Below are 27243 nucleotides of genomic sequence, written 5' to 3'. Positions count from 1 at the left end.
TTGATTGGAAAAAAAATTCAAATATTGTAAATTTTTTATTTAGGCTGTCTAGTAGGCCCTAATAAATTTTCCACCTTTTGCTATGTTTAGTGCAGATACCTAAAATTCTTTAATAACAAGCTTTATAGTTTAATTTGACAATCTTTATAGTACCTATCTTGTTTGGATATGCTTTCATAAATCTAATATTTCACTTTTACAAGTTGGGACCTCTGCATTAACAGAAGGCCAGATAGCTATGAATTTCAGATCATATCAACCTCTAGAGAAGCCACCAAAATTAAAGTATATAAAGACATTAGTATTCTGTAACTTTATTTTAATTTGTTTTGTTGTTAAAAATAATATTATACACCCCAAATGTACTGTACATTATGTTTTCATTGTATAAACATTTACTTCTTGCATTAATTGAATTTGCATATCTAATAATCTAATCTAATAAACTTACTACTAGTAAATTGCATGATTTTAATTTAAACAATTCATTTATTAATTAGAATTGGTCATGTATATCAAGTGGATTCTTTACATTTTTTTCATTTGTTATTACTATTTACATAACCTTCAACCATTGGGGCAATACATTTATGTTTTATGGCAGTAATTTAAACAGTGGAGCAAATAGTTCCATTCACCTTGAAATGTAAAATAAAAAAATTTAATTAATGAAATTTGTAATAAATATATATACAATAAATTACATAAATAAAAACAAAAATGTAAGATTATTTTACTTCTAGTTTGTTATGTTACCATAGAGCATGAAAATAAACCTCCCTTAAAACTACAAATTACAAACAAATGATTAAGTCTTCTTGCATAAAAATTAAATACTGTACTTACCTTTGTAAACCATATAATATATTCATCTCAAGGCATAATTCTTACATTTCTAGTTTACAATTTAATTAGGAATATATACACTAATTTATTTTACATATTTACACATTTCTAAATATATAATATGGAATTTATTAAGTAGGAAACTATAAATTATTTTATCTAAAAATACATTAAATATGTTTCTTTTTTTTTAAAACACATTCATTTATGGAATACATGATATTACTTCATGATTACAACATAATTCTTAAACAATACAAAATAAGGTTAAAGATACTAGTGCTATATAAAAAAATTAAATTTATTGCTGCCAATAACTCTAGTAAAAGTCAGATTGGTACAATTGAGATAAAATATCAAAGAAAGATAAAACAAAAATGAGTTGAATAAACTAAACAAAAGTTATTATTTAAAATCAAACCTTTTAAAATATCTAACCTTATTTATTATGTTTTTGACATAAAATTATAAATCATATTCAAATAATAAAAGTTAATTTCTGACTGTTCTAGACTGTTAATCATTCAACTCATTGAAATATACTTCCCATTTAACAAATATAAAACATTTGTTTTATACAGTAATGCCTAATATTGTAATATGTGGTCCTTTTTGGTTTTTTAAATGTTTATTTTTTTAGTAGCCTTAAGATACCATTGTAATGTTTCTTCAAAGTTACTACAATGTACTAATGTATATACATTATTTCTTATGTGCAAACATGCTGACAAGCCTATTGTGACATTTACTTTCCATAGTATTTTCAATATTCAAGATAATAGTTTATAATAAAGATAATACTTTCAGAAATCTGTTTCCCTGCGTTTAGATTGTTCAAAATATGAGGATTTTACTGGTGGAATATCTACATTGAGTGGTTTCTTTTCATCTATATTTGATTGTTTCCTTAAATTTGTGTCTGCCTTTGTCTCTATTCTTGGTGAAACAACCCTAACTTGTGCCTCTGCATTGTTTAATCTTTCTTGAGCAAGCCAAATATAGGTTTCTGACTATAGAAAAAAATTATATAAAATACAGTTAATTAGAAATAGATAATAATAATAGGTAATAAACAAACTTTTTAGTAGCAGACAATACCAGTGGACCTCAGTATTATGGAGGTTTCAAAATCAATAAAATGTCATCAAATTGACATCAGAGTTTTAGTCAATTTCTATATTTATATTATAATCGTAATATTGCAATGCGAAAGGTGAAAAAATAACATAACAAATACATTTTAAGATCAGGATATATATATCAAAAGATATCGAAGCATTTACAATACTGTAAATAGATAGCAAAAAAAGTAATGCCAGGTTGTTTGACAAGAAACAATGCAGTCAACTAAAATCCATCAATCAGGAAAATGACTACTGTAGTTCAACTTTAATTTTACTGGAAAAAAAGCAATGTGTTTATCAAATAAAGGAATTGTATTGTGGAATAAACTCTCCAGTGAACTTAAAGAATCCACAAATGTTTTTCAATTTCAAAAACTATACAAACAATGTCTACTAGAAAATTATACATTAGAGTATAACTAATTATAAATATTAAGAATTTGTAAACCCTTTCTTCTTCTAATAACAAAAGCATGTTACCTGGTTTTTGAAATCTAAAAGTCAATTGATGAATAACTGAATGAAATTTTGAATTTATTTGCATAGTATTAGTGTTGTATTTTGTTGAAAAACCTTTGTAATTATTATTTAACAGCTGATTTTTATATATTTAATGAAATTGATATTTAAATGGGGTTCTTTCTTTTATAAGCTTTATTTGCTTCTTGAATTTTCCCCTTTTCTTTGTTTAAATCAGTTATTTTTAATTTGTTGTCATATTGAAATTTTCATCACTCAAAGAAAATAAAATAAGTTGTCATTGTCAATAATTTTGCTACATTTTCACAATATTGGTTACTGTACCTCTTCATTAGTGAATCTTGGTCGATAAATCCTTCTTGAATTATGACGTAAATAACTCAATTCATCTGTATCTGGGTCATAACGCAGATTGGATGTTACAAGAGATGTCTGTGATAAATATTCTTTTCTTTTTCTATAAAAAGGCAATTTTTTCAATTACAGTATACACAGAAAAATGCTTTAAGTTATTGGTTTTTAACATTACAAATAAAAATAAACCGTTATTAATTAAAAATCCACTAATTCAATGTATTCTTTATTATCTATAATTACCCTTTTTTATGGAAAAAGCTTTAATAAACCATAATAATTATTTTACAGAGCAACAGTACTTAAACTATATTTAAAATATTGTTATTTATCAACTTATTTTGTTACTGTTATCATTATTACAATAATGTAAAATAATCTTGCAATCATACCTTCTCCAAACTATTAACCAAACAATAACAACAATGAATACGAGGAATGTTATAAGACCTGCAGCTATGATAAACATGTTGGGCTTGAACAAGCTAGAATTTGCGGATGAACAGCTGCCCGAACTACAACTATAAGATACAAGATAAAATATTATTATTAAACAAATTTCCAATAGTGAATATATTCACCAATTACACCTTCAAATTTGTAAAAATATTTATTGAATTAAGTGAATAAGGGAAATACCTCACTTAAGTGTTATTGGTGAATTTGGCCACAAGAACCTGGCACTCCAATTAAATATTTTAAATTTAGCTTAATTTGAAAAACCAAAAAAAAATCTATTTTTCATTTTAAGTATTGTTTTCATGTTATATCATATTTAAAAAATAACTATTTGGTCATGGAATCTGTGTTAGTTTTTTGTTTATACTTTTTTATTTTATAACAATGTTATAGTACAGGTAGAATGTTATTGTTTCTAACATTTTATTCTTTGCATTTTAAATGTGTGTAGGCCTACTGTAAACAAGGGCAAGGCCTTTAAAGATGTGTGATGATGGTACATGGATTAAGAATACACCTGGTAGGAGTGTATATTTATTAGTTGATCAGGTGATCAGAAGACTTACTTATTTTCATCATTTCCATTTCGATTAACTGGATCCAGTAATGTCACTTCAATCACTGCAGTGCTTGGATGAATATCATTTGCTAAAATAAAGCAGAACCTATGTCAAATTTCCCTATAATAACTCAATGTTTAAATACATTAGCTGCTCAATAAATCTGTACTATGTGTTTTCTCAAAATAACATGGAGGATTTAATTTAATTTGTTTTTAATATACTAAAGGTATTATTATATACGCAAAGACATGCGGTAGTCAATATGGTGTTTCAACCACAATGATACATACGTGTAGGTTTAGTTGATTGGCTATTCACTCCTTCATACGGTGCTGAAAACAAAGATAGTGATTTAATCATTATGGTCTGAGATATGTATTGGAACTGTTTACGCTCCAATCTGAGACCATGTTGGTACAGTGGAATCTCCCAAAAACCTGACACTCTTATAATAATTCAAAATTGGATTTTATTAAAGGAAGAATAGGAGTGATTTTGGTTTGGTTTAGCACAAGATTCAGTTTTCTGGGCAGTCGCTTTTTGGTGATTCCACTGTACCTGGAAGCATTGGTAAACAGAATGAACAAAATTTCAAACCCAAATGCTTTCCTGTTTTTTAAAACATAATATATTAACGCTGTTTCTAAGCCAACCCAGTAATGTATTGTTAAATCATCTATCAATCATTATTAATCTATTATTATTAAACTTATGAATATATACAGTTAAAGGGGTCCTACTTACTTCTGTAACAAGGTTTTTCAGTGTCCATATGATCTGGACATGCACACACATAGCCAGTATCACGTGCTAAGCACAAATGTGAACATCCACCATTGTTTATTGCACATGCATTTGATCCTGAAATAGAAATATGTGTCGGGGTATTAATACATTTTTGGGTTTCCAGTCACGGAATGTTTCTGAGTGATAAAACATTTTGCATACAGTTTCTGAGCACAATTATGAGAAATAGTAAATCCTAAATTGAATAAAAAATGAATAAACAAATTAAAGAAAAAATACACAGCGCATGACAATAATCATTGAAGAACTATGGTCATCTGTTCTGATCTTTGTCTGTGCAATGTTTGGTAACATACCATATTGCCTTGATTTTGAGATCATCTTAATATCCATTAAGTAAGCAATGTTTTCTTTAAAACTCCTTCGACCTTTCCCAGTTGATTTGTGAACCAATTCAATTGATTCAGTCTGCCAGTCTGTCCAATACAACCAATCACCATACTGATAAAGAAACAAATGGATTTAGAATTTTGCTCAGAACACAACAGTGAGTGAGTGGCCGAGCGGTTAAGACAGTGGAACCGTAATTACGTAGCCATAACATCGGAAGGGGTTCGAGGCTCACTCACTCCATGGTTCTGGTGGTAGAACGAGTCTTCTCGGATAAGGACTATAAACCGTAGGTCCAGTGTGCACAACTAGCTCGTGTGCACTTTAAAGAACCTAGTACATCTTTCGAGACGAGTAGGGGGTTACCCCGATGTATTAGTACATCACAAAATTAACAGTAATACTGTATTAAAATAATATTGAATAAAGCTGCAAAACTATTCTTCAAATACAAAATAAAATCTCTTAAATTTGTGTTAAGCAAGAGTTACATAACAGTACAGCTTGGATAAAAAAGCACAGAATAAACTTGGGTTTAGATACAAAAATAAAGGAATTAATTACCATGGTTATTCCAAACGGGTGTACAACTTCATTGGTTAATGTAGTGCGCAGACGTCCATCAAAATCAGATGTATCGATTCTATTCAGTTTAGCATCTGCCCAATATATTCGTAATGTGTGATAATCAATGGTCAAACCATTTGGCCAGCCAAGTTCAGATGAAATCAGAGTTCTACGTGAAGATCCATCAAGGTTTGCTCTTTCTATCTTGGGTCGCATTCCCCAGTCAGTCCAAAAAAGCAAACTAAAACAAATTGATGGATTAAATAAGCATGGTATTACCCACACTCAGTTTTACTTATTGCAGCCCTGTTGTCACTTGCACAAATTTTGGTCCTGCACAATGCAGTGCAGGACAATGCATGAACAATTTGTGCCTGCATTCTAAATTTGTGAACTGTACACAATGTATTTGCGCCATGTTTGAAAGTGAAAATATAATATATTATTATTACTTACCCTTTGAATGGACAGACCGCTATAGCCCGTGGTTCATCTAAATTCGATGATATGATGATTTTTCTATATGTACCATCCAAACGAGACACTTCAAGTGTGTTCCTACCAGTATCAGTCCAATATAGATTTCTTGCAATCCAATCCACACTCACTCCATCTGCTGTTGTCAAGTTATGGGTAATTATATCACCTGTATTTAATCCATTATAATCCATACACCTATAAAATAAACAAATATGTTATAAAATAAATTATTTGCTTTAAACTATTCTTGACAGACTACAGTTGCCAATCAAATCAGATGGTTTAATTTTATTCAGGGTTCGAAATGTAGTATTTGAAAAACAGGTTATGTTTAACATTTGAGAGTAAAGACGTTTATTAAATTGTAATTATTTTGCCATAAGATTTTGACACTAGTGTTACCAAGGCTATAATATAGCCTTTTAAATTCTGAAGTTCCAACATATTTAAAAATGTGCAATATTTTCCACACTAACACTGTCGGCTACATCTTCATGATTTCAATATGAACATATTTGTACCTGATTACATCTTGATGTACATCAGTGTAGTAAATCTTCTCATCTACACTATCAAAATCAATAGCAATAGCATTGAGAACATCAGCGACAGGTAGGACAACATCTACTTGTTCATTTGTATCAAGAGAGATTCTTCGCATCTTGTCTCGACTGGTATAGATTAGAAAGTTTTCAGGAACTAAAAATGAAAACAGATATTATTATCTGAAATTATTTCAGACTTATTTATTAAATGTGAATGTACTGTATATCATTTCAGACCATTATCTCTGCCAAATTGAGGCTGCAAACACCATCAAATACATACCATCGGCACAATTTCTTTGATCTGGTTTTAGCTTAATTCCATTAGGACAACTACAAGATATTCCAGTTGGAGTTGGTAGGCAAAGGTGACTGCAGTCACCATTGTTACTACCACACTTATTGGTTCCTAAAAAACAACAAAATGATACATAATAATGTCACACAGAATGTCTTGACAATGGTAAATCATAGACACTAGAATTGGATTGATACTTTGTATTAGATAAATCAAAAAATATTATTTGCACCTTTAGCCTGCATATTTATGGCTTGAATATCCATCAAACCAGATAAATTGCCAATGATTAGCTTCTCTTCTGCACCAGCTCGTTTCTCTGCACGGTAGATGCCATTATTAGGACCATCAGTCCAGTATATATAGCTTCCAGTTACAGTAAGTCCATAGGAATGAGATTTTCTGTAATCTATCTCAAGAAGTACTCGTCGATTGTCTCCATTGTAGTCACACATTTCTATTGTCTGTTACAATAATATCACTAATTAGTAAGTTTCTAATAACTCATAAGAACTTATTATATGTATCATGAAATAAACTGTATTATACAACACCTAAATAAATTCCCTGTCATTTGATTGGACGATTGTGGGTCACATGGCATGCAATGTACGTACTATTTAACAATCATGTAATAGTACTTTTTTTTTCAATTTTTTTGTACAAAAAAATCTGGGTGAAATTTAATAGTAGTCTTTTGTTCTACGACAAGATGAGAACTATGGGCTGGCAATGACAAGAATCTACTTGAATGTTTTTATCATACACATTCATTATCTGTATAATATTGTGTATAATAAAAAGTACTATTGATATTATTTTATATCATGATCTATGAATCATTTATGAGAACATAATTTATTTTCATTAATTATAATTTCAAATGTCAACAAATCTTACATTCAAGTTTGCATCATTCCAAAAGAGTTTGTCCATCTGTTTATCAATGGTGAGGCCATTTGGCCATACAATGTTGTGGTAGATAATTGGCTGACGATGACTTCCATCCATCCAAGCTCTCTCAATCATCTGCTTGCCCCAATCAGTCCAGTAAAAATACCTTAAATTATGCAAAATAAATCATTTTTGGAATAAATATTTATGTGTGAGATTTTTAATTCTTTTTGAAAATCCCTGAATGAGTGAAGGTCTAAACACAATGGAAGAATTAAAATATGTATATTTTGCTCCTCTGAACAAATGTAGAACAAGGTCGTAACGCTGATGTTGGTGATTCATTGATTGAAGAAATAGAAGCAGAAGTGTGTTCAATACAAGCTTCAAGTTACAATTGTTGCTGTAGCAGTGATGAAATCACAGATGCAACTACAATTGTATGTGAAAATGAATAAGGAAACCATTGTATTGTAAAGTCTAATCCTAATCACACGTTTAATTGCAGGGAATTCTTTTGTATAAATGTATTCGTTACAAAATGTCATAGAAAGTAAGTTACATCTAAACTATCTTTTTAGTTTGCTGTACAATAATAATAATAATATTTCTAATTTATATAGCACCATTCCAACGATCATTTCTCATTGCGCTGTGGACTTGGATGTTACACTATTCTACTTTTCCTCTAAGTGTTATGTCATGTCAGTGCTGCCAATTCTAGCACTTATTCGTCTGTCCATAACAGTGGATGTGTGAGCTAGTACACCGGGGTAACCCCCTACTTGTCTCAAAAGATGTATTAGGTTCTAGGCACACACAAGCATTTTGTGTTCATCTGGCCCTACGGTTTATAGTCCTTATCTGAGAAGACTTGTTCTACCAACAGAACCATGGAGCGAGTGAGTCTAGAACCCTTATGGCTATGGATTACAGTTCCATTGTCTTAACCACTCGGCCACTCACTCACTGAATATAGATATATAAATAATTTTTCATGAAAGATCATCAATACTAACCCTGCTTCATAATGTAGCACAATAGCACGTGGGTTAGTTATATTTTCCCATATTAGAGCACGTTGTTGAGTTCCATCAAGATTAGCCACCGTTATCAAATCTCTACCTGCATCAGTCCAGTAAATTTTACGTCCGTTTGTGTCTATGGTGAGCCTGTCTGGTATATCTATTCCTTCAGTGATAATATCCTCAATATATGACCCATCAAGTGGGGCTCGAGAAATTGTTTTACTGCTTTGGTCAGACCAGTAAACCATTCCTTAAAAGAAAATATAACATTAGTTCATTTATATATAACATTTATTAAAAAATTGTGTTTTTGCAATAAACAATTTTTTATTTAATACAGAAAATTGTCTACTACTTCATGAAATAGAAATAATTGACATCTTTATACCCACCTTCAACAGTGTCGACATCCACAGATATTGCATGTTCAATTCCATAGATAGGCAAAGCCACGTCTGCCATGTATGGTACATCAAGTGATACAGCACGGATATCTCGCCTTTTCGAAAATATCAAAAAGTTCTCAAAGCCTGTAAATATTTTAAAGTAGTCAAATTCATTATCATACAGTTGAACCTCCTGTAAGCGGCCACCCTCAGGACTGGGAAAAGTGACCGCTTACGGGAGTTTCTGCCATTAGAGGGCCAAAATCAAGAATTGTGGTTATATTAAGCACAATATTTTTCAGACGTTCTTAACGCAACAGGCATCTAAATTCTCCAGCTAATTGTCTTTTATTGTTTATGATCAGGTACTAGTTTAGTATTATTTATGATTTTCAAACACGTTTTGAAAGTGCGGGCCGTTAAGGGAGGTGGCCTCTAACAGGAGGTGGCCACTTACTGATTTAGAATCTTCAGTTAAAAATTGTTTCTGATAAATCAACTGGAATAATTATATGAAATAAAATTAATTTTATTGCTGAATGTAAGTTCAAATGGATGTATATTTCATACCATGATGGAGTATTATACTCTCATACATCATTTTCAGTTGGGCCTATTGATCTTACCTTTGTTACAAGACATCCTGTCTGGACCCATCAATATACCTTTGGGACAAGCACAGGTGTGTCCAAGAGGTGTTATCAGGCATAGATCACTACAACCACCATTGTTCTTTGCACATGATGAATGTCCTAAAAATAAGATATTTATTTTATTATTTTTATGTTGTGACATTTAACATCTTTAGAAAGATACAAAACAATGTTAATAATAATGACAAAATCAAACTTAAGACAGGAATAACTTGGACATAAGTTGTGCTAAACCTTCTTTTCTCTTTCAATTATTCACAACAAATTTCTTTGACAAAAATTTGTTAATATTTACCGTAACTACAGTAATTATTATAATTTGTATTTCATTATAACCTTTCAGTTATTAAATTCATGTCTTAGTTTTACCTTTATGTTTACGTTTATGATATACATGTATGTCCATTAAATCTTCCAAGTTGCTTCTAATTATTTGTCGATCAAGTCCAGTTGACTTTTCTGCAGAATAAATGCTATTATCTTCCCAGTCAGTCCAGTATATACGGTCATGATGAATAGCCAAACCAAAGGGATGAGAAAGATCTCCTGATATTAAGTTCTAGAAGTGAATATAAACACAATAACTAATATATTAAAGACACTTTACCTACATTTTTTGGATCTAATTTAAGGTCACAAAATGCATTTTATGTAAAAATAAATACTATATAGGCCTATTGCAATAACATATTTCGTCTTTAAACCAGCATGCATTTAGTATTTATTTACAGTCATTTAAAATGGTTGTACTTACCTGTTTCTGATTTCCGTTAAAGTCTGAAACACCGATAACTTTAGTTCCTGCATCTACCCAAAATAGTTTATTGTTTTCATAATCAATAGCTAAACCATTAGGCCATGTAAGGTTATCATTGACAATAACAACCCGATTTGAACCATCCATCCACGCCCGTTCAATCTTAGGATATGTGCCCCAGTCTGTCCAAAACATAAACCTATGGAAGAAGACAACTAAAGTTACTTTTTTTAATGTTAGTTATCATTTGTGTATGTGTAAACCAATACATTTATATTATTTTGATTTGCGCAGTTTTATATATTGCATACTTTTCTCTACATTTGGTATGCACCTAGAAAGGTCCTGACTAAAGGTTCTTCTGCATACCGTTTTGTTACTTTATATTTCAGGGTAACTATCATATTTCTTACCCTGATAGGGGATCCACTATGATATCTCTAGGACGCTCAAGATCCTCCCAGATAAGAAGTGATCGTTTACTACCATCGTAGTTGGATACTTCAATTTGATCATTACCAGCATCTGTCCAATAAACTTTCTTAGTTATCCAATCAACAGCCAAACCTGCAGGACTGCTTAAACTGGAGTCTGTTACAATCTAAGAAATAAAATCCTATCAGGGTTACAGTACTGTACATTAAATAAATATAAATATTTCATTTATATATTTCAACATTGGCACTTATGTTACTTACTTAAATTACTGAATAGGACAGGAAAGTAGGTAATCACATAAAAAAACATTTTTTTTAAAAATAATGTAGCTTATCATATGCTCATGAACACAAAAATAGGTAACCACACAAGAAAAATTTGCATTTTAAAGTAACAATAATTCTAACTACTGAATATGATTTGAGACATATATATATATACAAAAATACAGTAAAATGCAAAGGTACCAAACTGTGATCAATAGATTCAACCAGATCTAACTATTGAAAAAAGTTCCATATAGAATTAAGCTGCTTAACAAGCCATTATGATCACTGAAACAGCCAGTTTGCTACCACAATTACCTCTTGATCTGTTCCATTGAATCTAGCTCTTGAAATAGAATCATCATCAACATCAGACCAGAATATCCAACCTTCAATTTCATCCCAATCAAGAGCAACAGCACCTTTAAGGCCAGCCAATGGTAGAATGATGTCAGTCATGTCATTAGTATCAAAAGAAATCCGTCGAATGTCAGAAACTCTTGAAAATATTAGACTTTCCTCAATTTCTAAACAGAGAGTTAAATAAATAAACAATATTACCAGGGAAGAGTGAACACTTTCCTTGTATATGCTATAGTTATAATTTGAAGCAAGCAAGCATCCATACAAGTTGTGGTGGCAGTTCTGCATTTAAAAGGTGGAAACTTCTCTGAAACACCTAAATCATGTGTTAGACCCACCACCTTCACGTCATAGAGGGTTGCCAGAATCCATGCTATGGGGAGTGTGCATTACACAAAGTAAGGCTGAAATTTCCATCACTAAAATAAAATTTTTCTTTTCTTTTAGATCCGTCTTTGGCTATCAAATATAATTTGATTAAACAGAACAGTTCACAAATGATTTACCATATTCATAATAATCTAAGAATACATACTGTTTGAACAATGGGTATTGTTAACCAATCTAAAACCGGTTTCACAAGCGCAACTGAATCCAACATCATTAAACAAACACAGATGACTGCAACCACCATTGTTCATTCCACACGCATTTACACCTATAATCAAAATAAATTACATTTTTTTACATAAAAGTATGACACATATTGTATTTCATTAACCTACAATGTTTACAAATTTGTATGAATTTATTGCTATTACAACTAGGCCTAAATATAAATAAACAAGAAATAAAATACAGTAACTAAAGGTTGTCATTAATGATGAATATTAGTATAGTGTAAAATTAAGCTATCTTAGAAGATAGATTTTGTAGAAGATGAAATACAACTATCCGAGGGTTTTCATCACAGAATGGAATTTTAACAGCTTCATACTCTCTTTCTGTTTTACTTTTCTTGATCTATACAATTGGCTAACAAACAACTTACCTGAAGGTTGTCGTTGAGGATGGAATGAGTGAATATCCATTGGGAAATGTAGCTGACTTTGTATAGTTTCAAGATGACTTCCAGTAAACTTGTTAGCAGTGTTAATACTTTTGGTATGCCAATCTGTCCAGTAGATATTGTCTTCAAACAGTGTAATAGCAAATGGATGAGGTAAACCTGCAATTACCAATAATAAGTACTATTATTACCAAAATCAATAATTAGTAATTACTTGTTTAGATATATGATACAGTATATAATTAGTAAGCCATAAGGCATACTTAATGTAATGCATTGTAATATAAACATTTCTATTTAATATACCATTTTCAATATAATTGAACTTACAAAGAAAATGCATCCAACATACATTTTCAAAGCAGTCCAAATACATTTGCTGAAGTAATGATTATATTTAATGGGATAGCCTCTGTAAGCCTAAAACAGCAGTGGATTGCATTATAAGTTTGGTATTGGACTGTATTTCTGCTGCATAACCCTCAAAATGCTGTAATTTTTAAACTATAATTTCTATTTTATGTTCTCTGTCTCTAGTAGCAAAAAAGGTAAATCTCTAAAGTGCTCTATGTAATCTAAAAATCGTACATATCGCATTTAGAGTGAATGAACAATTTAAAAAAAAAAAATATATACACAATAAATCAAGGCCAAAAAAAAAAAGGTACAATATATGAGATGGTAGAGAATTGAAACCTTGTTTCAGAAGAATAAGATTACGAACAAATATCTACACAAAAAGAGAAAAAGTTTATATATTACATTATTTATATTTTTGTACTTAAAAGTATGTTGTACAAAAATATGAAATAATGTTATGTTTGTCATAGGATGCAGTGAAGAAGATTTGTGTTAACTTGTCTTATACACCTGGCAAACAAAAGTCAATTCCAATTGTCTATATATATTCTTATTATATAAATATTCTGGAAAAAAACAATGTGATGCCAAATTGCATATTGTTTTGGTTTTGGAGCCTCAAAATATATCTTCTTTTATAAAAGACTGACATGGTGACTGAAATCAAAATGAAAATAAACTCCAATATTATTCAGTAAGATTTAAGTACTGCATGGTTCATTAATGATTTTAGGTTTTTAAATGTGATGGCATAATAATGGCTAATAAAGCTCTGTCTAATTGTTTTTAAAGTTATAATGTTACAAAACCTGTTGTATTGCCTTTACTTAATTATATAATAGTGTGCAAACAATAACATACACTCGAACTGAACGGCAAGAACTGAAATTAATGCAAAAAAAAGTATTGGAAGAAAGTTACAGTTTATTATATACCTTCGTTTATGACAGCTTTCCTCTGGGAGCCATCAAGATTAGCACTTTCAATGACATGGTGTTTTGCATCGACCCAGAATAGTTTGCTTGATGCATAATCAATGGTCAGACCATTTGGCCAGAACAAACCTGTATCGGCAACAACGTTGCGATTAGTGCCATCCATTGCTGCACTTTCAATCTTAGGCTCATTACCCCAGTCTGTCCAGAAAATGCGCCTGTAAACATTCATTAGATTTTGTTTGTGTGAAATAAGAATATGTAGAAAAACAAATTAAATGTCGATAAAAGTTTACATGGTAGTAATATGATGTCAAATTGTGTCCATATATTTATTGTCACAAAAAGTTTGGTAGTTTAGACAGAGCTTTATAGCTGTTGAAAAATGCAAGTGCTTCAAAACTGCAGAACAAGCAAATGAACAGAAATAAGTATGCTACACACATAGACACAAATAAAACCAATAAATATATAGTTTATTTGGTTTAAAAAAATGGAATTCTTACCCAACCAATGGATGGGTAGCAATAGCACGTGGCTTTTGTAATCCTGACCAGACAAGAATACATCTATGAGAGCCATCTAGATTGGAAACCTCAATCCTTGATGTGCCTGAATCAGACCAATAAAGTTTGCGTCCAATCCAATCGACTGCAATCCCGCCTGTAATAAAAGAATTTTTAAAAATTGTAATTTATTTTTAACCTTTTACAGAAACCATTTTTTATAACTTCAATTTATAGACACTAGAGCGTAGACGATGGATCTCGGAATGTTAAATAATGACTCGGGTAAAAACCTAGATTACCATATAATTATTGAAATATGCTTGCTAATCGTAAAAATAAACCTAAATATGTATACATTTCCCATTTCAAAAACAGCAATCACATTTGACCAGAAAGACAAAAGTAATCTATGCATAACGTAGCTTATTTTTCAATACGATCATAGCCTAATAAACACATGTGACTAAACAATAGGATATATTTTTTGCGTTCAATGCGAATCAGGGGAAGTCCCTGATGAAGGCACTTTTGGTATGGTAAAACTATAATCAATTAATGCAAATTAATTATTATCAATTAATGATTTTAAAAAGTTATACAAAAAAATATGAAGCATGCTGCTATAAATATATTGAGCAAAACAAATGTAGATAAATACGGTACTACACGGAAATCTATATGCAAAATTATGATTTAGCCTTAAATTATCATTATTATTATCATGATGCACCACAAGCAACTAGTCAGTCAGAAATTAATTCTGCTCATGCTCAGAAACATATCTACAAAAAAATATGTTGACCGCCGATGCATTGTGCGTAATATTGGTGACTGCTGGTTAAAGTTTATGGTGCAGTCTGCCAATTTAAAAATATTCTCTTGTCCTGGACTCAGATAACATTATATGGATATTGTATTCGATAAAATGGGATCTAAATTTTAATTTAGTGGCAGAAAAAACATTTATGAAATTAAGCGTGTTGCCACTAGGACAGCATCCCTTGGTCTGCGCCTGAATACCAATGTATGTTAGTTTAGAATCCCAACTCTCCAGGTAATTGCAGGACGTTCTTGATATTTTGAGTAATCTTCCTGCCTCCAGCTAACATGTAATATCTCACGATTATTTTTCCAATGAAAAAAAAAACATCCCGATAATATATAAAGATGAAAAATGCGTTTTCCTCCTAAAATTATTTATTCTACAGAAAAATCACTTTTCTAAGTTAGGTTGGACCTTTCAGAATACCTCCAGTGTATTCAAGTTGAGAATACCAAGTTAGAAATACATACAAATATACAAGTTAAACTAAATATCTACATTCAAATTGAAGACTACTAATACTAATATGCAAAACATATATTATATTAAATAATGTTTCCTGCGACATTATCCACTGCATAATGACTTTATTATCTCACTTGTACTTGCGGATGGAAAATCTTCCATTATAAGAAGCATTTATGATCCACATAGTGTCACCGTAGCTTCTAATAGTCATCATTCAAATCCCTTGATATTCACAGGTATTGCTACGGATTCTTATTAAATCTTAAATGGCCAATGGTAAGCACCCTGAAGGCTTAAACTTAAAGTCTGCATGAATCATAATGAATACCTATAGATTTTATCTAGCATCATAATCGTTAGAATACACTAGGGCAAATCATAGAATGCTTTTAACAGTCGGTTTAAATCATACCTTAATCACTATGTGAATGAAAGGTAAGTTATGGTCAAATCATTTGATAAAAACTTACAAAGACCAACATTAAATAGATAGAACTACCTGAATAGACACTTGGAAGAAATACACGCTTTTAAAAAGCTAAAAAGATATTATATAACAATTGTTGGTTTACATTTACATTCAAGTAATTGCAAAAGATGAAAAACTGTGTCCATTTTAGGAACATTTTTACCATTATCAGTGGTTACATGTTTTATAATTTTATATTTAAAATTTTAACCAATAAGATAGGTTTTCTTATTTATTACCATAAGTGAACTACTAACCTGGACTTTCAAGACCTAACTGAACCACATCCATAATACCAGTACCATCTAGCGATGCTCTCTTAATGATATCCAGTGTCACATCTGACCAGAATACAAGATTTTCTCCAATATGGTAATCTAATGCAATGGCATTCTCTAGTCCTCTTAGTATTGATGTGTATTTTGAGTGCTCAGGTTGTATACGACGTATGTCAATCCGGTTTGCAAACAGCAAATAGGGCTCTGGACCTAAAAATAAACATTGATTTAAAATTTAGTTTTAGTCTAACCAGGTTTTCAGAATATCATGGTACATTGTTTTATATTGTATGTAATAAAATTGCTGTGTTCATACCTTTATCTCTAAAAGGAACAAAACCTTAGGTAAATCAGACATAACCCTGTTCCAACAAACACATTTTCATGTATTGTTTTTGTATTGCAGTAGACTAAATGATGGTTTAAAAACACTTCTTGTTGAATTCATAGTTACCAACCTGGGAGATTTGAATTAATTCGGACATGACAGTTGGTGACTATGTGAATTAGGCAAAATTGTTATTTACAACAATGACAACCAGCACAGTATAAAACTTTGTACAAGGTTCTTACCAAGAGCTTTACATGTTTTACCATCTGGTCTCAACTCGTAGCCATCAATACAGGAGCATTTAAATGAACCCTCTGTGTTTGTACATATCTGACTGCAAGTCCCATCAATTAAACACTCATTTACATCTATGGAAAAAACGCAAAAATAATATAATTTATTTATATAATTTAGTCAAATAATAATAATAGAAACGGCTATAAATAAATAAACATAGAACTTTTGTTATATCCATATTAAGCGTTCTTACTCTCTCGCAATAAAAATAATTTGTAATTAAGCATCTGCAACTCAACATTCTACACAAAATTCATTATTCCCAGTGTGTTTGGCCAGAGTAACTAGTTTCTATTATTTTTCCCTATTATCTCAAATTGTTTTATTGTGCCTCAAATTATTGAATAGTCTGTGATGCACTACTTTTGCAGAAACTACAGCAAAAAAATGATTATCAATGAAGTGATTACCTGTACAATTCCTACCATCATCTTTGAGATAGTAACCATTGTAACATGTGCAACGCACACCTGCGTCTTCTATTTTTGTACAAATTTGGTCACAAATGCCTTCAATTTCATCACATGAGCTATAATTAACATCAATATTATCTACAGAAAAATAATAATGCAGTATAAAGATAGTATTATCTTTCAACAACTAGGTGATATAAAATACAATGTAATGATAAATACTGCACAACACCAAAGCATATAACATTAACGACAGTTGTATGTATGATATGTAAACCCTTATTATTAACGACAGTTGTATGTATGATATGTAAACCCTTATTATTAACGACAGTTGTATGTATGATATGTAAACCCTTATTATTAACGACAGTTGTATGTATGATATGTAAACCCTTATTCGTTATTATTTTCATGTTACAAAACTGATATTAAGACAGTAACATCAATCAATCATCATTCTCCTAGATTTTAAAATATTATCTGATATAAATCAGTCTATTAATTTAAACAAATTATTAAATTATTTCATTTCATTTATTTATTTGACCAAATAAAACCAATAAAAACATGTCAGGAAAAACAAAAGCAACCTAGGCCACTATGATTCAATGAGTCTTTTAAAAATATTTGGTACAATTTATAACAAGCACTATTTACAATAAAATCCAATTAACGTATATACAAAATAAAGATTCAGGTTAACAGTAATATTAATAATAATACTCTGGATTTATAAAGCCGCCTAATGTTGTAAAACCTCTAAGCGCTGTACATATTATTACCCCGGTCATTTTTGGATCAAACACGTATGGAAGCATACTCCCATATTGCAGATAGTAATCAGCGCAAAGTTATGCCTTGACCTTACCAGTAGTATATTACGTTTAATTACTGTGGAGTGTCTGAATTTTGAGATACTGTAAATGAAATGTTTGACATACTACATGTATTGATAGATGCTTCATCACTAGCATCGTTACAGTCATCTACACCATCACATACTTTATGTAGTGATATGCAATCATTATTAGCACAACGGAATTGGTTGGCAACACAGCTACTGTTTTCTGTTAAACGAAAAGTGAAAAAAAAGTTGTAAAATTCTTATTTCTAATCAATTATTATTATTAAAGACCTTTCTTAAAATGTTTAAGAGTTGTATCATCAGTGCAAAGTTTACCCTGTTTATGCAGCATTGACGTACAAAATTAACTTTTTATTAAACTTTATTAAAAATTACATTACTTATACATTACTTTACAACTTAAAAAAAAAGAAGAAAATGTACAAATAAAGAAATCGATAGATCTCAATTGTTACATTCAATTCATATTTGCACAATCCATTTTTATATTGAGTACACTATATACACCTAAGCAATATAAAACAACAAAACAAAAAGTTATGTGTTCCAATGTACTTTTTTACATACACTATTTAAATACAAAAACATACTATATTTATTAAATTTTATACCAGAAAACAGTTCTGGAAATAACAATAATCTATAGCACTCTAAATAAAATGTATATTTATTAAATCAAAATATATATTAATTTCAACTTACTGCAATTTTCTTCATCACTATCATCTGAGCAATCTGAATCACCATCACACCTCCAATTCATTGTGATACACCTTCCTGATGTACATTGAAACTGCTCTGCACTGCATGTACTAGAAGCTTTTAAAGAAATAAAGGAGTATACTGAATCATTGGTTCAAATCTACGGAAGCCCGTTCGGGCCACAAGTTAACTATATTTTAAAAGCTGTTATCTGGCGGCCGCCAGATAACAGCTTTTAAAATATAGTTAACTTGTGGCCCGAACGGGCTTCCGTACAAATCAGACCTTGCTAGATGAATGACAATAAATATATTAATAGAAATATATAATATTAAAAAGTTATCACAAACTTTTATGAATTTTTAAAACCAAACTTAAGAAATGTTTACCTTTTGAGAGTACATTTTAATCTTTTTAATTGTAAACACCTTTTTCTTTATTTTAAATTTTTAGTATTCTTTGTTGTCATTTGTCGTCATTGTTGATGGCCCCATTAAGATAAGCTCATGCTGGCCGGGTCACCCTCTTGAAATTTAGGTGTCTTGAAAAGAATTCTGTTTTTTGCTCAATATTCATGTAAATGATATCATACAGTTCCTGGGACAGTTTTTAATATTTATTGTTTATAAATATCTTCATGGTAAATTTTTGAAAAATGTTAAATATGCGCTCAACATAAAGTAAATTTGTATTTATTATATGCCAAAATACATTATAGAAATGAGAAACTGCAAATATAACTTACGACAGTCTAGTTCATCGGATTGGTCATCACAATCATAATCTCCATCACACTTCCATTGTTGATTAATACAGGTACGATCATTGCACATAAATTCACTTATACTGCATGACTGAACGTTTGTGCCTTTTGTGAAAAAACACAACATATATTTAAAGCCTATGACAGCTATTTTTTGTTTTCTGACCTATAACAAACATTTCCATTCTTCTCAATACTAATTTGGTACAATAAACAAATACAACAAAAAAAGATTGAAAATATTACAAAACTTCGGTTATAAATTAAGTCAATTACAAAAGAATTAGGTTGAAAGATCACTAAAACCATGTGGAATAATGTTTTGATGAGCAATGCAGTCTTGTAGTGGGTATTTCTAATGTGTTAAGTGTTAATATAAATTTAAATTTACAATAAGACTCATCATTACAGATAGGCCTATAGTTGATAAATATGATGGAGAGAACATCCTTTCATTTCGTTCCATAAAATAGAGAGAGAGAGCTTTAGAATTCCACAATTTTATGCGAACCCAATGAAACTAAAGATATTCATATATGATATTTCTATGTATGCAGATCATCAATTTAATTCTATTTTTTTTTCAAACAAAATGTAGGACTTGACTTGACATATACAATCATAGTTGATATTTTATTATCAGAAGCCTAGTAAAGTTAATAAGATTAGAGTAAGAACAGACTCCCCAAAGATTTCTAGTGAATATGTTAAGCATAAAATTAAAGAGGAAACATTCATCAATTTAAAGAAACTAGGCACTTATTTTAGTAATAGGAATTCAAATAAAATGTTCTGTTAAGATAATTAGTTTTTAAATTGGACAACACAAATAAACACAAACACACATATATTTAACTATTACACAGCAATATTGCTATCAGCAAGTCATCGTTTTTGCCACTCTAGACCAAGTTGTATTGTAGTCATTTTATCTTTTCTTTATCTATCTGATTATAGGCCAGCTCTACTCGTGAAACATACAAAGCATCTTTACAGAATACTGGGACTGAAAAGTTAATGACTGAATGAACAAAACTTTTGCACTAATATCCATAAATTATAATTCACACAATAATACTGTCTCACATCTTGGTGTGGAAGAGGGTATACTGTACTATAATATAAAATTGACGTTGAACTTACTGCAACGTAACTCATCGCTGCCATCTGTACAGTCCTTTTCTCCATCACAGACATATCCTTCAAGAATACAAACACCGGTATGACATAAGAATTGGCCTTCGCTACATGGAATAATATGAATTGCTGTAAGTAAAAAAAAATTCAAGTTAAATTAATTTTGAAATATGTTACAAAATGTATGTGTACTATGATAAACAATCTGATGTAGAAAATTAAAAGATGTTTTTTTATACTTGTGTAGGCCTACATTGTACAATTTGAGAATTATAAGTATTGTACAAATTATTCAAGAGAATTAAATCGTTTTTAACTAGAAAGAGAGTCGATCGATCTGACCATTCATGACTTGTAACCCATCACTAAACGATATGGATTTCATTTCGATTATTAGTAGTTTATAAATCTGTGCAATTGTTCACTATTCATTGGTGCTGTACAGTTTGGTCCCAAGTGGGAATGACAGTACTTGGAAATCCTTGTAAACAAGGTCTGTCCCAATGTGTCCCTTTTCTTGCATCATAGAAGTTGTTTCTATACAAAAACATCAATGATTCATGAACAGTTTCCTTTAAAACTTGTTTTTATTCTTTTTTCATAAAAAAAAGTTGACAAATGTTCACGCCGTTTACCGCACCCCCAGTTCTAAGGTGAGGTCAAATTAAGAACACTAACTACTCTATATTGCAGTTAAAATTTCTCCATGAAAACTGGTTTGAAAAAAAACCAGAAGGTTTTGGTAACTGAGACCAGAATATTTGGGTTTGAAAACAGAAAAAAGGTTAGACCTATTCTTTTGTGCAAGATATAATATTTTTGTAAAAATATGGTTCCAAGATCTTTGGATAAGCAGATGAATAGAAACAGAGAAAAAAATAATAACAATTTTATACTATCTTTTAACTATTTTACTATCAAAATTACCATACATTTTCCTTCTTAATGGAGTTTCTCTCAGAAAAAAACGAAAGTATATCAACAATTTCTCACCAGTGCCTAGATTTTAAGCATGAGGTTAAAAAAGTACAATGTCAAGTGCACTTTTAACACAACACTTTGATAGTTGAACATCTGTAAACTATCTATAAAGTTCATTTCATTCCTGATAACATGTATCAACCATATCATTATCAATAGTGCTTTACAGTATGATATTATGAAAAGGTTTTTTTTTCTTGACCGACACACAATACATGAGGGATGCAATTCACTGACATAAGTCATGTACTTTCTCAATTACAGTTTTATATGAGAATCAGTTTTAATTTAAGCTTTAAAATCTTATTTCCTTTCTCATTTTTATTTCTACCTTTTGTTTTAGAGAAACAATTTTTTTGTCTTGCGTGGGTTCATCCCACTTTTATTAAAATTCTCTGTAATAAATAATGTATGTACATTTTTTTTTCATTTTTATGTTACACAAAGATTCTTCCAGTGTTAAAAGTAGTTATAATACAACAAATTATACATAATAAGAGGATTAATTTCAAAAATTAAAACATATACAATAATCTAAATTTATATGTTTATTACATTAATTTTTGAAATAATAATTCATTGAATTTTGTTTGTTGTACTGATGAAGTAACATACAAAACATACACTTGTTAAGAATAAGATTATGTTTTAAAAATATATTTTTTTAAACATAACGTAGCAAATTAATTTGAAAGTATAATAAAAGAATATATATTTTCGCATTTCTTATAATAATCAAAATGAGGAACAGGTCTGAGAAAATGTTTTATAAAATGCAACGCAGTTTGATTTACTCATCATTGAATACCTATTTGCTTTAGAGATATGTCAAAACAATAATTTTATATTTATCCTTGGATACTTTGAGTATTTAATGCAATCATAATATACTAATAAATGAGGAGTTACATGAAAACACCTTTAATCATTTTGTATATAAAACAGTGAAACCATCAACTTGCAGATTTTGACTTGTAAAATGAAATGAAGTGTCATTGCTATATGTTTATGAGAATTTAAACAAACAAATATGTATCATGTTTTTCCTTAAACTGACAGTTGATAGTATTTTATAATCAATTATTTTCAGTAAAAAAAACCAAATGTTTTATTATTCAATCCATAATAGAATAACAAGATTGCCACCTAAAAGGATAAGTCAATAGATTCACTCATTTATCTGTACTGTACATAACATGTAAATAAAGTGTGAAGAAAACTTACGACATTCAACCTCATCATAACCATCACTACAATCCCTGTCGCCATCACAGCGCCAATCAGCAGGTATGCAACCGCCTGATTCACATGCAAACTCTAATGCTGAACATGTACGTGCATCTAATCACCAAAACAAAGTAATAAGATAATTATACATGATTTGCGAAATTTAAAAAAACATAATTACCTAGCCAAATAATTGAATTCTATATATATATAATAGCCCATGAATTTATAAAATTTATACATGGCTATATTTAATGTGAGATTAAAAAAACTTATTTAATTAAAAAAACTTCAATTGCCAACATTGATTTAGGATGATTTTGTGCCACACTTCAGCCTCTGTCACTATTTTTTAAATTTGAACACTTTAAAAAAAGAGGCTACTATACAGTGACTTACAATTCAATCATTATTACTATGTTTTATGTATTAATATCTATTGAATAACACTTACTGCAAACTTCATCTGATGAGTCTCCACAGTCATTATCTCCATCACAAACCCACCGGTTGTATATACAATTCTTATTATCACATCTGAACTTGTTAGATCCTTCACAATTTACCTCATCTGACAAGAAAAATAGATTGAGATAAAAATGGAAAAACAATAGTCATTGCATGACAGCGATGACATGGAAGAGGATAGGTAGGGTACAGGCCCGTAGCCAGGGGGCTTTTTTAGGGTTCGGGCGAACCCCCCCCTTGAAAAACAAAGGCCCCACTTCCAAAATCGTGCAATTAATTATCAATTATAGAATACTGTAGTGTACTATATAATTTCTCTGCATAACTCAGATTTTAGGTAAAAAATGTCTCTGTAAGCTGATTAAAACAACCGAAATTGCTCTGAGAGCCAAAGCTTCCAGGGGCCGAAAAAATAAATTGCTGTCAAGAAAACCCCCCTCTGATGCATTCTGGCTACGGGCCTGGGGTATTAAAGTAAGAAAAGAATTGTCAATTTAAAATGTTTATTAGCAATGAAATAAGCAAGTACCGTTCATTAATTGTTGTATAAATTCTATAGATGTATATTAATTTTGTATTAATTTATGCAAACTGCTATTGGAATTATATGTACATACTATTTAAAATAAATAAATAAAAAAAAAATCAATATTGCATTTCAAAATACAAATAACCATTTTGTCAACATTTACAAATTTCATCATTTTTTTAGTATTCTTCTTATTTATAGACTTAATAAAAAAATTTACTCTAATTTGCATTTTTTTTTTAAATTAAAAAAAATAGAAATCATTCTATTTATTCATTCAGTGTACCAAATATTTATTCATAATAATGAAATTATAAGAAACATACAATTGATGAATGTTGTGTTATGAGACCTCTGGAAGGAATACCAAACAATGTTGAATTGTATAACCTTAAGAATCTGTTCATGTTTCTCTTATTGTATTAATTAGAACAGATCAATTCTTTAAATCCCTAATTGCTTCACATGCCACCAGTGAAAAGTGAACTGTAAACAATATGTATGAGTTTAGGTGACCACCAAATACCAGTTTTCTATTCACATTTGTTAAGTGCTTTTGATCTTGGTATTGTTTGCTGGGTCTTTTATTCTCAGTGCTTTACACAAGAACCTGAAACCTTCATTCTCTGTTAATCGTAAACATGTTGACAATGTTTTCCACATGAATGAATAAATGTACAGTTACCACTAGATACTTTATTTATGAAAACTATTATAAAACAAATTATTAAACAAAACTTGGGAATGGATTCCAAACATACATTTCAAAAATTAAATATAAATTACTACTGAACATGCAATGATTTGATGGGCATGCGTCAAATCAAGGCAATCTTCTTAACAGCAAACTGAGCTCGCCTTGCCAAGATAGGAACTCGCAACAGTCCTTTGATCTTATGTCTAAATACCAACAGTACTGTACTATGTACATATTCTTCATGACGCACAGTGTCTGTTAAGGGGCAAGGAACTGATCGTGTCGCAGCCACAGATAAAGCCTTTGATTTTAGATGTTAGATTGCCTTGGTTTAATGAATAGCCACCTAAAATTTGTAAATAGAAAGAAGTTAATTTCAAATCATGTAACAATAAACTAACCACATCCGATTTCATCACTTGCATCTCCACAATCATTGTCTAAATCACACTGCCAGCTTGTGGATATACACTTGCCATTTGCACACGCTATCTGGTTTGAGGAACATGTTGAAGATTCTGAAAATACAAATTAAAGTGAGAATAAATCTTACTACCTATGAAGATGTGATTGTATGTGAACTAGATAGATTTATAAAATTTACAGCGAACTAACTGTGTTTGATTCTCCTATGCTGGGAAGAAACGATCTCCGGTATTATCATCAATTTCTGGTATTTTTTTATAAATATAATTACAGTTTAGGTAATACATTTTGTTTTTTTTTGTTTCAATTTTTTGAAACAAAGGATCAATCCAATTTAATTTGAAGTAAAAATAATGGTAACTACCACGTTTCTCTTTTTTTTAAACCATTTTCCATGTAAGTTTTTATAAAAAGATTTTTCAATTCTTTAAATATCAAAAATATGTTACGTCTCTCGATACTGTAGTACCAACCCGACCCAGATTCTGATATACAAGTTATAGCTTAAGAACAGCATCTTTCAAATTAGTTAGCATCTTGGGACAATGTTTTTGCATGATCGTTATTGAAAAATTGGTTTTATTCTCCAATTTTATATTTTTCTATGGATTAAAATTATAGTTTAGTATTATGACTATTAAAATTAAATTTGTTGACAAATGAAGACAGCGGCAGGTTTGAATATACTTTGATACCTTTATGACCTGCAAGAATTCATGATCACATGAATAAACTCTGGGTCTATTAAAAGGCCCACCTGATTTATGATAAATAGGTATTCAGTATTCAAATTGTCCAACTTTGGTTCTTAGTTTAAAAAAGGACTGGCAAGTTTACCATTTGTATGCTAATTTAATGATAAAAATGCAACAGCCATGTGTACTACATATACTAGATTAATGGATTCAAAATAATCATGCCACCATTGAGAATTAAGAAAATCATTAAAGTTTTGGAAAGTATGCTTGTAATATTTAAGGTTAATGTGTTTTTTATTCGTCATAAAACTGATCACTCAGAAGCAATGTAGCATGTCCATATAGAATAACGATCACTCAAAAAGCATTTCAACTAATACAGTTAAAATAAATGGCACACATTTAGATAAATTGTATGAGCGCTGCTGTTAAACCAATTTTCATATTATACTTATTTTTTACATAATTATTGTAGAGCACACATAAAATAAGACAATTAAAGTAAAACTATAGTAACCAAGACATTCCCAAAAAAATATAACATCTAAAAGTAAATACCAATATGAACACCATGGTGCCGGTTAAACACTTCTGGTTGCACGGTAACCATATAACTATCCTACAATAATTGAATATATTACATAGCCTATGTAAATACATGAACGTGATTGGTTGAAACTGCGTCACATGACTATCGCTGCGAGGATCGTAAATCGTATATATCCTCGAGAACGATGATATTGACTGAGTAATTTTCGCGTAATTATCGTGTCCCCTGTCATTAATCATATACATTCTCGAGTTCGATGATATTGACTGTGTAATTTTCGTGTGGCAACACTCGCGTTCGCCGATAAATAAACAAAAGTCATCTACTGGATTTGAACTCGGGTGGAATTGTCACTCCATCGCAAGACAACGCTTCCGCCGCTGCGCCACGGAAGTTGCTTCAAGAAATTATTCATCTAAACTATTTAAACTATGCATACATAGCGCCCTCATTTGTTATTAGTCCTCCCTAAATGTGATGAAACACCGTTTGTGATTGGTCAATACTCACGGTAGTAACCTAGTAACTAGTACGCGCTGAACATCCGGTGATTCGGCTCCTCGAAGAGAAGACGATGAATTGTTTATTCGGCCTACCTGATTATAATATTATTATTAATAGGCTTATTGATGGAAATTCTTCTGTTAATTTAAACGACCTAGGCCTA

General features: G+C 30.4%; 1 protein-coding gene across 1 annotated transcript in view; it reads right to left on the bottom strand.

Annotated features, from left to right (window-relative positions):
• Nucleotides 1-312: 312 nt before the first annotated feature.
• Nucleotides 313-27243, bottom strand: part of LOC144849170 (low-density lipoprotein receptor-related protein 4-like) — a 40535-nt gene continuing 13604 nt past the window's right edge. The window contains exons 3-36 of the mRNA XM_078706193.1: nt 25304-25420; nt 23663-23779; nt 23206-23322; nt 21007-21129; nt 19846-19968; nt 19101-19217; nt 18475-18600; nt 17528-17668; nt 17063-17188; nt 16469-16699; nt 14449-14605; nt 13943-14160; nt 12630-12806; nt 12174-12296; nt 11594-11802; nt 10985-11172; nt 10569-10770; nt 10184-10373; nt 9788-9913; nt 9168-9305; nt 8767-9025; nt 7754-7913; nt 7086-7317; nt 6839-6964; nt 6532-6709; nt 5987-6205; nt 5528-5771; nt 4930-5074; nt 4571-4687; nt 4117-4158; nt 3830-3911; nt 3197-3325; nt 2775-2907; nt 313-1856 (exon numbers count right to left, since the gene is read on the bottom strand). Coding sequence (XP_078562319.1) covers nt 1650-1856; nt 2775-2907; nt 3197-3325; nt 3830-3911; nt 4117-4158; nt 4571-4687; nt 4930-5074; nt 5528-5771; nt 5987-6205; nt 6532-6709; nt 6839-6964; nt 7086-7317; nt 7754-7913; nt 8767-9025; nt 9168-9305; nt 9788-9913; nt 10184-10373; nt 10569-10770; nt 10985-11172; nt 11594-11802; nt 12174-12296; nt 12630-12806; nt 13943-14160; nt 14449-14605; nt 16469-16699; nt 17063-17188; nt 17528-17668; nt 18475-18600; nt 19101-19217; nt 19846-19968; nt 21007-21129; nt 23206-23322; nt 23663-23779; nt 25304-25420 — 5339 coding nt within the window. The 3' untranslated portion in view covers nt 313-1649. The remainder of the gene's footprint in view (nt 1857-2774; nt 2908-3196; nt 3326-3829; nt 3912-4116; nt 4159-4570; nt 4688-4929; nt 5075-5527; nt 5772-5986; nt 6206-6531; nt 6710-6838; nt 6965-7085; nt 7318-7753; nt 7914-8766; nt 9026-9167; nt 9306-9787; nt 9914-10183; nt 10374-10568; nt 10771-10984; nt 11173-11593; nt 11803-12173; nt 12297-12629; nt 12807-13942; nt 14161-14448; nt 14606-16468; nt 16700-17062; nt 17189-17527; nt 17669-18474; nt 18601-19100; nt 19218-19845; nt 19969-21006; nt 21130-23205; nt 23323-23662; nt 23780-25303; nt 25421-27243) is intronic.

This window comes from Antedon bifida, chromosome 7 (genome assembly GCF_963402885.1).
Source record: "Antedon bifida chromosome 7, ecAntBifi1.1, whole genome shotgun sequence".
Classification (NCBI taxonomy): Eukaryota; Metazoa; Echinodermata; class Crinoidea; order Comatulida; family Antedonidae; genus Antedon; species Antedon bifida.
The sequence above is the reverse complement of the archived record's forward strand: the minus strand, read 5'-3'. Positions and strand labels throughout refer to the sequence as shown.